The sequence below is a fragment of the Gasterosteus aculeatus genome, chromosome 13, assembly GCF_964276395.1.
Source record: "Gasterosteus aculeatus chromosome 13, fGasAcu3.hap1.1, whole genome shotgun sequence".
NCBI classification, from domain to species: domain Eukaryota; kingdom Metazoa; phylum Chordata; class Actinopteri; order Perciformes; family Gasterosteidae; genus Gasterosteus; species Gasterosteus aculeatus.
The window spans coordinates 19,409,257-19,421,203 of NC_135701.1; the positions used below are offsets into that span (position 1 = coordinate 19,409,257).

Here is an 11,947-nt window from a genome sequence, read left to right on the forward strand (position 1 = left end):
TTCGTAAATATTTGCTGTTGACTAAATATGTAAGACCTAATTTGGCATGTGAGGGGGGCTGAACACACTGAACAGCACACTCTATGAAGTTCCCTTCATCAGTAACCATGCCACTTAACTATTGCATTTAAGGTGAATTCATTATGGTTCAAACCCTGAAATATTTAAAGCTGTATTATAGTTCTGTCTATCCTTCCTGCATGTGATTGATATAGTCATAGAATGCAAGTTTTATTTAGTTCAGAAACGTACATACTTTATGCCAGAAATAACATTCCCAGGCCGTGTCTGAATTACATGCGAAAATATAACTCAAGATACTGGTAGTAGTGTGTAAATGTTTATTGATACAGCCCCTCTTACCCTCATTTGGTTTAAAGTTGTTAACAGTCAAGTAGCTTGTGACAATGTACAATATCCTTGGCTATTTCACTTGATAAGTCAATACTGTACAACACATTTCGGTCTTACTACTTGAACTAACCCATAAGAAAACAACGAAAAAGGATTCCTACATAACGTATAATTTAAAAAATATTCAACAGGAACATTTTCACTTTCCGGTTTGGATAGTGAAATAAAATATAAGGGTAGAAAGCGAGACCACATTCAGAGGTATGAGGGAGTAATACAGAAACTGCTGTGCTAAAGCTATAAAACACAATTTGGTAAATAAATTGCAGGTGCTAATACAGAATATGTTCGCCCCATTGTTTCGCTCATAAAAGAAAGAAGTAATTCAACATTGCGGCAAACTGGCACATAGATAAGGAGATCTACATCATATGTGATGTGTCGCTTGCAAAGGAGACCGAAGGCATGTGGAAGGTATCAGTTCCTCTTTAGCGCCGAAATAAACAAATAACATGATGTATGTTAATTTATTTAATCTTTACCAAAACAGAAATCAACCGATGTGTATTGTGCAGAGAGCTTGGTAATGTAAATTCAATTATTGTGATATATTACACAACAACAAAAAATACATTTTAAATGAACTATTCTGTGTATTTGTAGCCTTATCAGAGCCAGGTCCTCCTTCAGTCTTCATGCTAAGCTAAGCTAACAACCTCTAACTCCATACACTGAAAAGAAAATATCATGTAAATTTATGATATAGTTATAATCCCATGGCCCTGTCCATGCGATGCAAATGTTTTCAGTATATATCAAAAAAATGTATTTTTAAAATTAGAAAATATGTCCTGGACATGACGCCTTAATTTGGAGCTACTTGCTCTGATTAAATCTGGCGGTCGATTGGTCATTCCCTTGACAGTTAACTACCTGGGAACTGAACACAGGTGCAGCCACCGAAGTGGAATTAGAGACCGAACTGATATGAGTGGTGCTTCCTACTGACGTTGAAGCAGTGGCCGCTGGGTAAAAATGAACATCTACCGCCACGGTAGTGAGGCCCAAAGAGACGTGGTGAGAAAGGAGCATGGGAGAGTTGCCGTGAGTGATGCTGAGGCTGTGGTGGATAGGTGCCGAAAATGCCTCCGCACTCCGCAGGGTCAGTGAGGAGCGCAGACCCTCCTCCCGTCTGGATGGCGGCGAGGGAGAAGGCGATCGAGAGGGTAAGGACGATGGCGGAGGCAGCGAGTCCTGGCACGGGCTGCGGCGGTGGTCTTCTCGGTCACCGGTCCAGTCCTCGGCACACTGCAGCTGGATGCTGGGCTGCGACAAGCTGCAGCCCTTGTCCTCCTCCGGAGAGGGATCGATCTGAAGAAAGTATAACAAAACGGATGTTAATTTCACTGATTTGATCAAATGAAGGGTAACAAGCCTGATGGCACAATGAGGTAACTCTAATTCTACCTATTTCACTTCTTTAAAACATTTGGACCGTTTGAACCAAAGAATATTAAAATGTTTCTAAGATTTTTTATTACATGGATTCTTTGCCTCTATGACCAACATTAGCCACAAATGTACTGCGTGCAGGTTGAATGGAGATTTGGATGCGCCATTATAACAGCAAACGTACACATTAGTTGGCTAAATAGGTCTAGTATCTCTAACGTCTCGATTTGGCTGTCTTAAGGGACACAGCATGAGGACATTTTTCATGTTTCTTCTTCTGTGCTACAACTATGCTGAATTATTTGACTCAGTTCATAACCTCAGCGCCGCCAATCCTCCGAAAAATGTGTTTCCAAACCTTTGTGTCAAGAATGGGCTCAGGATACGTCTCCACGGTGACTAAGTGACTGTCCTCCTGAAAATCCTCAAAGGTAGGCTCCATCTGCACCGTGACCAGGCTCGGCCCTGGAGGTCGGGCCTTGGTGTGTGCTGTGTCGGGGCTCTGCTCAATCACTGCCACACAGTCATCGTCTTCAAAAGCTCTGTGCGAGGCACAAAACACTATTCCTGCATCTTCTACAAAGAAACACAAAGATCTTCTGCATCACATGCTTTTCTCTGTCCTGCTCAGTAGTGTATCTACCTGTTTTCATAGGTACGTCCTGCGGCTCGGCGGTCAGTGTGTCGTACGGGGACGCCTACGTTCCTCTGAGCTGTCGAGGAAATTTCAACTTTAAAGAAATTGTTTCACATTTTGGTAAATATGCTTTATTTGCTTTCTGGAGGAGAGACGGTTGACACCACTCTGAGAAATTTCTGCTGTACATAAGCAGCTCACATCTGGAAAAACTGGAATTAGACAAACGGGAAAAGACAAGAATGAGTGATCGAGTTGAGAGCTACAGAGGTGTTAGTAGTCAGGTTTTGTCAGATTGACGTGGAGGTTTCCTCCAATTTCCAATATTTGTGCTGCGATAAAAAGCTGCTGCCCTTTTAACTAAGTGAGCCTGCAAAGGATTTTATACAACAATTGCATTAATATCCCCCGAAAGCTGTAAACAGACTTTTTTTTATCTAAAAATGGTGAGGCTCCACTTTCCACAATCGGACATTAGAGTGGTGTCAGTTTTTTCATTTAACTCTCCGCCCCAAAGCAAAAAAGCATATTACCCAAAATGTCAAACTATTCCTTGAAGAGTAATGAATTTTTTTTTCCGAAGTTTACCATGTTCAGAATTTGAAATAGGTGTGCTGACATTTGATGTGGCTGAGGATCTCTGACCTGCTCGGCTTGTTGGTGCAGGTTCCTTCTTCTGGACCACTGAATAGAAGGTAACAGTGATGAAGATGAAGGCCAGAGATACACCCACTCCCACCACAATGGGAATGTCGTGTTTCTCCAGCAGGGGCAACCATGATGGAGACTGCTGAGTTACTCTGTGTGGAACACAAACCTTAACTGAAATATTGCTGCTTTTCCTTCTTTCACAGTGTCTATCACTCCGCCTCACATGTCTGACCTACCTTTGATCATTGCTGGTCATTGGTGATTGGGAGGTGTTCCTCTTCAGCCACTCTGCAAGCTCCGTGGCATTGGCTGATTTAGCCTCCTGACCCGGTTCACCTCTCTGGCTGGTATTACGCTGTACCGTGGCGGACGTGTCGATGCGATGGACGACAGGAATCTCAGGCTCAGAGGTCTGATGAACGGTTGAGATTGAAGGCTGGATTTTAAGGGGGTTTCTGTGTTGGAGTGGAGAGCTTTCCGTCTGAGGTAAATGGACTTGTGAGCGGAGCAACGGATTTTGTGTAGGAGATGATCGAGGAAGTGCAGACGTGGTTTTAGTTGGTTCACTGTGAATTTGGGATCGTTGAGGCTTTGTGACTGAAGACGGCGGAGGTCGTGTAGAAGGCAGATGGTTTGAGTTTGTTGACAGCTCAAGATGGAATTTAGGAAGAAGACTTCGAGTAAATGATGGTTGAGGATCAGATTGAGTCATTTGTGAGATGGTTGGTGAATCCTGCAGATTTGTTTCCTGGTATAGACGTTGACCGTGGTTCTCAAATTTGGTTTGAGAAACCTGAGTTGAGGTCGGCTCACTGACGGATTGATAGATTGCACTTTTTGCAGTCACCTGGAGAGTTTGGTCCAGTCCAGCTGTAAAAGGAGAAGGCTGGGTGGTGGAACTAGAGCGGCTCGTCTTTGTTTGGGTTGTTGGACTCTGCGCAGGAGTTGGCAAATACAAATCTAACCCTCCGTTGGGTTTGCCCACTGCAGGGTTGGACCTCTCAGGGGAGGCCTCTAGGGTTGGACTGGCTGGAGACACGGCAGGCATGTTGGACCCCTGAGAATCCGACTCTATCAACAATCCCTCACTTACTTGATTCTGAAACTGTGCACCTGATGTCGTTAATGCCAAATGCGATTGACTTTCAGTGAGTAAATCCGGAAGGGTTGTACCCAAAACTTCCCTAGTGACTGCTGATGTCTGGCTGTGTACTCGTGCGTTATCTAAAATAAAAAGAGGATTACCAGGCGTGTGGTGATCTACTGACTGGAAGTTTGGATGTGGAGGAGGTGGTAAAATTGGAGGCTGCATCTGCGTAACTAGTGGCCGGGTTGGGTTTGTCGTTGGTTGATTGAGGCGATGCTTGAAAAGATAGCTGAGTGATTGTTGGGGCGTCTTGAGCTTCGCCACGGCTCCTCTTGGTAATGTGGGCAATGTGGTGGTTCTGTTCGTAGGGGCGTCACAGCGTGATAAGGAGCCTGGAAATTAAAAAAGAAAAAGAAATCTCATCTAATTCTGGAGTTCCATCGGTTGGCATCAAACTCGCCAATGCAATGGCTCAAATGTACGGCAGGGTTACCGCCGACAGCAAGCACTTACTTTGGTGAGAACAAAGTTATCACAACCTATAGAGGTTGAACTACATACACGTGGCTTCTTGATGCTGTGTTTGTGCGTGTGGATGGTGTGTTGTCCCGAGGTGTTGCTCAGCCAAAGAGTCACTGGATTGAGAAACAGGCCGGTCTTTGCTAGTGTCGTTGCTCTGGAAAATATGGAAGGCTCTTAGTTTCAAGACAGGTGTATCGCTTGATACAATCTTTCCGATTTGGGAGCTAAGCAGTGTCACGACATACGGGACAGCAGAGGTTTTCGCGGCATTATTACTCACAGCGGACACATCCAGTCTTGTCTGCTTGCCTCCATCAGCAGGACCATGTTCAGCTTAGGACAGAGGACAGCACGAAAGACATCAGCAAGAAAAATCTTTTGCAAACGGCTTCAAGGAAGCGGCTTGTGGTATAACAATATACTTAAATACTCAAAGTTACTCAAAGTAAATGAAAATGACTATTTAATGATAGCGCACACACACACACACACACACACACACCCTACAAGGCAACTGCGCTCCATAGAAGCTGGGTTACTTGTTGTTCCTAGGGTTTTAAAAAGTAGGCTGGGGGCCAGAGCCTTCAGTTATCAAGCTCCTCTTTTGTGGAACCAGGTTCCACTTTCAGTCCGGGGGGCAGATTCGGTCAGCTCTTTTAAAGTAAAACTTAAAACGTTCCTCTTTGATTCTGCCTATAGTTAGGGCTGGCTCAGGTTAGTCCGGACCAGCCCTTAGTTAAGCTGCTATAGGCTTAGAATGCCGGGGGAATTCTTAGGACACACCAAGCTCCTCTCTTACGCTCTCGTTATACCATAATTCAAGTTTTATTAATGCACATGACTAATTCAGCTTCTTTCCGGGAGTTTTTTTTTTGTGCTTTCGCCCCTATCAGGTCTCCGTAGATCGTGGTTCCTTCGGGACCCTGGTCCTGACACCTACCGTGGCCATGCTGACGCCTGCTGCTGCCATCATCATCATCATTATTTTAGATATTAATCATATTACTTTACTCATAAACCGACATTACCCTCTCCTAAAATCTCTGTGCTCTCCCTCCCCACAGGAGTCTGTGAATGGTGGTTCTATCTGATGGTGGTTGCCCCTGCAGTGGTCCTGCTGTGCGCCTGGCTTACTACTCACAATTACTTGAATCATTTCTGTCATAGGAATTGCATGTATTATACATTGTTCATTCTGTACACATGGCATCCATTGTAGTCTGTCCATCCCGGGAGTGGGATCCCTCCTCTGACGTTCTCCCTAAGGTTTCTTCCCTTTTTTCCCTCTTGTAAGGGTTTTTTCATTTTTTGGGGAGTTTTTCCTGTGCCGATGGTGGGTTTCGGGGCAGAGGATGTTGTATGTGTACAGACTGTAAAGCCCTCTGAGGCAAATTTGTAATTTGCGATTCTGGGCTATACAAAATAAAATGACTTGACTTGACTTGACACACACACACACACACAACCTCTCTCTGGGAATAAACTGTGTGTTTTCAGTAATGTATTAGTCACTCTGCCATTGATGAAGAAATAACGTGTTTTATGATGAGCAGACATCTACATACCTGTAACAGCCAGGATGCTACGTCTCTGATGTCGCCCTGCCCGGTTCTCAGCAGTACAGATGTATTCCCCTACATCAGAATACTGCACACTGGAAATGCGAAGGGTTCCATTTTCTGCACCGACAAGATAAGATAACAAGTATCAAGTGGATTAAACAACATTTGCTGCTGAAAAACAACTTCCAAGGAGAACCTGATTTAAAAGCTGATGAATTAAAAGTCGTTGGCCTCACCATCGATGTGTCGGTCTTGCGTGAGGCCAATGGGGGACTCTGTCTCTGCTCCGCCACGGCTCCAGCTATAGCTGATGGGCAGAATACCCACAGCCCTGCAGGGCAAGACCGCCGAAGCCCCGATCCTGCAGCTCACCTGACCCACGAGGCTCACTATGATGGGACTCACTGGGACGAGGACAAGGGAAACATGCATTTACAGTACCAGACCAACTTTCTCATGTAAAGCATTCTGTGAAAGGAAATATATATTTTTTGCAACTGGATTATTTTTTAGCAGATAAAATGTACTTTTAGTTACGTCATTATGTCTTTTTAAGGGGATCGTGAGTTCAAATAGCGTATTATGCAAATAAGACACCACTCTACATTTCTTTGAGATAATCCCAATTCTCTTTGGGACGTGAAATATTGATTATTGAATGTAAAATGCCACATTGTTGTGCAGCATCTTTCATCGCATTGCATTGCAGTTGAGTTTGTGTTAACATTACCAGCAACTGTCAGCATTGCTGTGTTGCGGCTGTGACCCAGAGCGTTGGAGGCCTCGCAAGCATACTCTCCCTCATCATAGCTCCGGGCCGACTGGATGTAGAGCGTGGCGTTTCTCAATCTGTATGAGGAAGACGAACATGGTCACAGGTATCAGAAGGGAAACAAATCTTTGTGGAAGATCTGTACGCTCACAGCTAGATGCGGCCAAATTCTACACACTCAAAACTTTACCAACCGCTGTCCTTTTCATTAAATTCACAACATGCTAGCGTACCCCAAGACGACCTTGCCTCCGGTCTGCTTGGAGTGGCCTCTCTTCACCCAGCTCATGGAGGGTGACGGGTTACCGGACACCTGACACTCCAGCACCACCCGAGCTCCCACAGACACCGTCAGCACCTGGGGCCACAGTTTCACTGATGGAGGGGCTGCCGTGAAGAAAGGGAAAGCCACGGCGGTTATTATACCTGTAGAGGAAGCCCCAGTTGGAGGAGCATTTTTGTGATGTCATACCCAGCACAGTCACAGTTGCTCTTCTGGAAGTGATAAATCGTTGAAGCTGGATGTTGGAGGCCCTGCAGAAGTAGCTCCCATCGTTGTCCTCCTGTACACTGCGGAGAATACAGTGAAGGCACACGCTGGTAGAAGAGCTAAGGCGATATATTATTTGCTTTGTCAGCGTAATGCAATATGTAGAATATTGTTATGTCCTCAACTACTCAACTAACTAACAACGCAGAGCTTTGGAATGGGTATGTGAGCACAGACCTGTGGAAGAAGAGGTCTCCACTGGGCAGCAGCGTTTGGTGAGAAGTGGAGGTGAGAAGCTGGTTGTTTTTGAACCAGGACACCTGAGCTGCCGGTCGGCTGTACGGAGGCCTGCAGGTGACTGTGACGTTTTCTCCTCTCTTCACCGTCTGGTCGATGGGTTGCTGCATGAAGCTCCAGTCCATTTCTGGAAAGACAACTTGTAATTTTCACAGGCAGGGAAATCTCATTTTGAGGAGTAAGATCGATGAAGGGATTATGCTATTAGATATATAAAATATATATATATATATATATTAAAAAAAACACTACCTGCCCTCACTACTTTTTTTCTTTTTCTTTTTGCAACTTTTTATGAATTCAAACATCAACCAAAGTCTAAATGAAAGACATGAAACCCTTTAGTTTACTGTACCGGCTGGAAGTAGGAAGGCTGGCTCGGACTTGATCGATTCTCTCTGGTTGGATGCTTCACAGTGGTACGAGCCCTCGTCCACCCTGGTCACGTTCCTGGAGAACAAGAAATTAGAATTTAAATTCATTTATATAATAATAATAAAGAGTTATTATTCCTCGTGTCCCATGCGGTGTTGGACCTGAATGTGAGCAGCTGTCCATTGTCCTGGAGGCTGAACGAGGCCGAGCAGTTCGACAGGAGGCTGCCGTCTTTGAACCAGTGCACCATGGGAACAGGGAAGCCACGGACGGTGCATCGCATGGAGACCTCTGTTCCCATAGCAACGGTGATGTTGTCAGGGCCCTGGATGATCTGCAGCCTACTAGGGACACCTGCACGGTAGAGGGACAACGCTTTTTAAGATACTCACCCCACTTCACAAAATGTAATTCAAATGAGACCTTTAATGTAGTGCTGACTATTTTTTAAAAGTAGAATAAAAGTCCTTCAAAAATAAAGCAACTTAAAATGCAAAAGGGAAAACAGAAACGTGTGCCTGCACTCACCGTGCACGGTGAGTTTAGCTGGGCTGCTTCTCTTGCTGGTGTTCAGTGAACGACTGTGTGTGACACAAATGTACATCCCATCGTCCTCTAATGTTACGTTGAAAAGATGCAGAGTAGCCGAAGTCTTCTTCTGGTTACCACCTCCGTACTCACCCTGAATAACAACAACAACTACTTTAAATTGAAATATATATCAAGGGGTTTCATCATTGCAGCGGCCGAGACGGTGGGGGCGGTACAGCAGGACGGCCTCTAATCTGGATGAACAGATTATGAGAATAATAAATGGAGCAGTGCTCTGATATTGTTCTTGTAGGTCATGTGACCGTGGTGTTTCCTTTACCGTCTATCTCAGGCGAATACATTCACACTTGCTGTTGCAGGAGACAGAGAGAAGAAGCTGGCGGTCATTCACCTGAATGTGTCTGCCTCTCGTGACCGGTGTCCCATCTTTGAGCCAGGTGATGCTTGCAGGAGGAGAACTTTCCCCAGACACACACTGGAAGAAGACTCCCTCTCCTTCTCTGACTGTCTGGTCCTGGGGACTGAAGAAAACGTCCTCCAAACCTGCGTTGTGAACAAGATGATCACATCACATCAACATCTAGCGGTTGGACTCTCCTTCAGTGGAAAAAGGTACGTGGACTCACTCAGTTCGGATGAGACCGCCAAGCTGGACAGGATGAGAAGGCCGAGGTGGGAAGTCATCTGTGGAAACGTCCAAATGGAGACACTGACATGCATCCTACTGCAGAGCTCCCTGAAGAAACCCCCACACAGCTTCATCCATGGTGTCAGCTGGAAGGTGTAAAAGACTGTCTATTGGAAATGTGCTGCACCTTCAACCTTTGTCGTGTTGTTCTGATGATGTGTCTTAATTATCAGCTCCATAGCCACACATTGTGGTAAGCTCAATGTGAACATTTATATCGCAAAGCCATTAAAAAGGTCAGGTTAATTTAAACATGTCTGGGTTAAACTTTATCCCAGTTTGGAACACAACAAGTTTCACACAAAACAATCTCACACGACAGCGGACTTCGTTTTCTCCACCGCCTTTTGCACAGACTTTCTTTTGATCCGTTTCTAGCAAACGTAATTCTGCAGGTGAATTGAACATCGCCCTCCCTCTTGCTCTTAACGCCCTCCCCTCCCTTTTTTTCGCTTTGCTTCGTACCTATTTTGGTAGTGAGTCTGTGGCGCCGCAGCAAGCTCAGCTTTGTCCTGCTTAGTCCCCTGAATGGGTCCAGCCACATTATAGAGCTCCCACTGTGGCCCTCCACTCAATGGAAGTGACATGAAAAGAGGCTGCGGAGCTTTGTACTGTGAAGATCAGTTATTGGTCCTCTGCAAGGAAAGCTACCGTCTGATCACGCAGGCTTTCATGATCCCCTTAATACGGCCATGTAAGGGCCGATGCTTTATTGTGCCACACGTTTTGTGTTTGCGATGCTGAATTTGCACAGGTAAATATTAGGAGATATCAGAGGGAGACATATTTCTCTGCAAGAATGTGAACGCTGCATAGAGAAACCGGACAGAAACAATACGACGACCTCATCAGGTTTTTAGGCGATGAGCAGCTGGTGGTGGTACAGCTTCTTCTTCTATGATGCTGCTGAATCAACAAGATGGCATCATCAGAAGAGAGCCAGCCAAACCGTAGTTGATTGGATACACAATGAAAATACCGCATTTATTGTTTGATTTGATTTGAGGAAAGTTAGTGTTTCCACTTAATCTTGTTTTTGATATTTCAACTTTTTGAAGTGGATGCAACTTGCTTATTGTATTTGTATTGTATCATTGTATTTATTGTATTTAATCTACTTTTTTTTTTTAATGAAAAGTAAATCAAAGGGAGTGATAATGTGTAAGTCCCACAGTGATGCTTGCTTCACTGGCATGCTTCAACGAATAAAAACAAAACAAAAAGCTCCTTGATTTTTGACATTAGTACATTAGTCACCGCCGTTGAACTAAGCGCGTCAATGAATTGCTTGAATTGGTTCAGCGGCTGGTTACACTCAAATAATGCTGAGAGCCTGTGGGTGTGTATTTGTTTGTCTCACAACAGATCATTTACACAGTTTAGCATGTCATTATGATGTTTTTAGCCCACACACTGACTCTTGCGCTCTTTCTTTTGATACAGGAGCCTACTATTGCCTATTTTCTATTTATTAAATCTCTAAATTACATAAAACAATGAGTAGAGATGATGAATTAATATACAACCCAGCTTTGTACTGTGTGATACGATACCGACCAAGTGAAAACAACTTGCACGCCATCGCATTTCTCCAAATGTAATTTTACTGCTTAAATAAAGCAGAAATAGGAGAGAAAAGGAAGGTACTTAAAACTGGCTACAACTGTAGTGAATGAGTCCACAATCATTCAGAAATTATTCGGGAAGTGATTCCATTTCATTTTGTCCGCATTAGACAATTTTGAACTGAAAAGCTGAAATACTTTTTATTGTCGAGTTCAACAATTGATTAAAGTATTTCGTTTCATTTTGGCTTGTTTTCAGAGCAGAAAGTTGATGAACAACAGCAGGTATTGTTGTTTAAATTGCTTCACCTTGTAACAAGTTGCTATTTAAATGTTCACTACTTTATGAATTCAAGAAAAGTTAGAATCCAAATTACTTCATCCTAGGTTCAATGTAATTATTTTTTTGGTTAGTTTTAAAGCCAAAGGCTTTCCAATAAAAGACACTTTGAAACAATTCCATTATTATTGGTGCTTCCTGTTCATCAGCATCCTGATGAGCACAAACACTACAAATGCCAGATTAATCTGGTAGTGTAACCCGCTCGCATGCGTTCAACAGATATACAAGAGACACTGATATTCAGTGCAGGTTCTTGTGATGCCTTTTGTGCAAAAACAATAGTGTACGGTGCCCTCAGACACTAGGTGAGATACTTTATTTGCATATGATCGAAAAAAGGGTAATGCCAGCTGAATAAGCACATTGAACTACACTGAAGGATCAGTGAAAAGGTACAAGTCGTAAAAGAAAATGCACTTCATAAATATAATATATCCCATTTTCATTCACTCCATCGAAGCGCCATTGAGAGTCTTGATACTCACTCTGCACGTGTCCAACGTTTTTGTATTTCTCCGTGTTGGTTTTGCATCGGTTTCCGTTTGCGTTGAGTCAGCGTCTGTCTGTGGTCTGAGCACAACGTCCGTGGTCCTGATGCAT

At 44.0% G+C, this 11,947-nt stretch overlaps 1 protein-coding gene across 3 annotated transcripts; it reads right to left on the reverse strand.

Annotated features, from left to right (window-relative positions):
* Window positions 1-329: 329 nt before the first annotated feature.
* On the reverse strand, window positions 330-11,947 carry LOC120831123 (uncharacterized). Of its 3 annotated transcripts, none has more exons than XM_040196282.2 (19): window positions 11,833-11,947; window positions 9,378-9,525; window positions 9,143-9,294; window positions 8,728-8,881; window positions 8,361-8,553; window positions 8,180-8,274; window positions 7,765-7,951; window positions 7,510-7,607; window positions 7,271-7,424; window positions 6,996-7,114; window positions 6,502-6,669; window positions 6,269-6,382; window positions 4,984-5,036; window positions 4,743-4,857; window positions 3,331-4,573; window positions 3,032-3,243; window positions 2,450-2,519; window positions 2,165-2,348; window positions 330-1,725 (listed from the first exon to the last, which is right to left on the reverse strand). In XM_040196282.2, the coding sequence occupies exons 2-19, from the start codon at window positions 9,511-9,513 to the stop codon at window positions 1,231-1,233; spliced, it is 3,942 nt and encodes a 1,313-aa protein (XP_040052216.2). In that variant the 5' UTR covers window positions 9,514-9,525; window positions 11,833-11,947; the 3' UTR covers window positions 330-1,230. The 3 variants fall into 3 exon arrangements, with proteins under 3 accessions (XP_040052216.2, XP_040052217.2, XP_077943635.1); XM_040196283.2 differs by having other exon boundaries at window positions 3,089-3,243; window positions 11,833-11,929; XM_078087509.1 differs by lacking the exon at window positions 330-1,725 and having other exon boundaries at window positions 2,339-2,519; window positions 11,833-11,929.

Excerpts from the sequence above, each read along its gene's own strand:
- LOC120831123 (XM_040196282.2), bottom strand. The coding sequence starts at position 9,513 with ATGAAGCTGTGTGGGGGTTTCTTCAGGGAGCTCTGCAGTAGGATGCAT. Across the intron at positions 8,554-8,727 it reads AGCTAAACTCACCGTGCACG|GTGTCCCTAGTAGGCTGCAG; the intron begins GTGAGTGCAGGC and ends TCTACCGTGCAG. Across the intron at positions 1,726-2,164 it reads AGCCCATTCTTGACACAAAG|ATCGATCCCTCTCCGGAGGA; the intron begins GTTTGGAAACAC and ends TACTTTCTTCAG.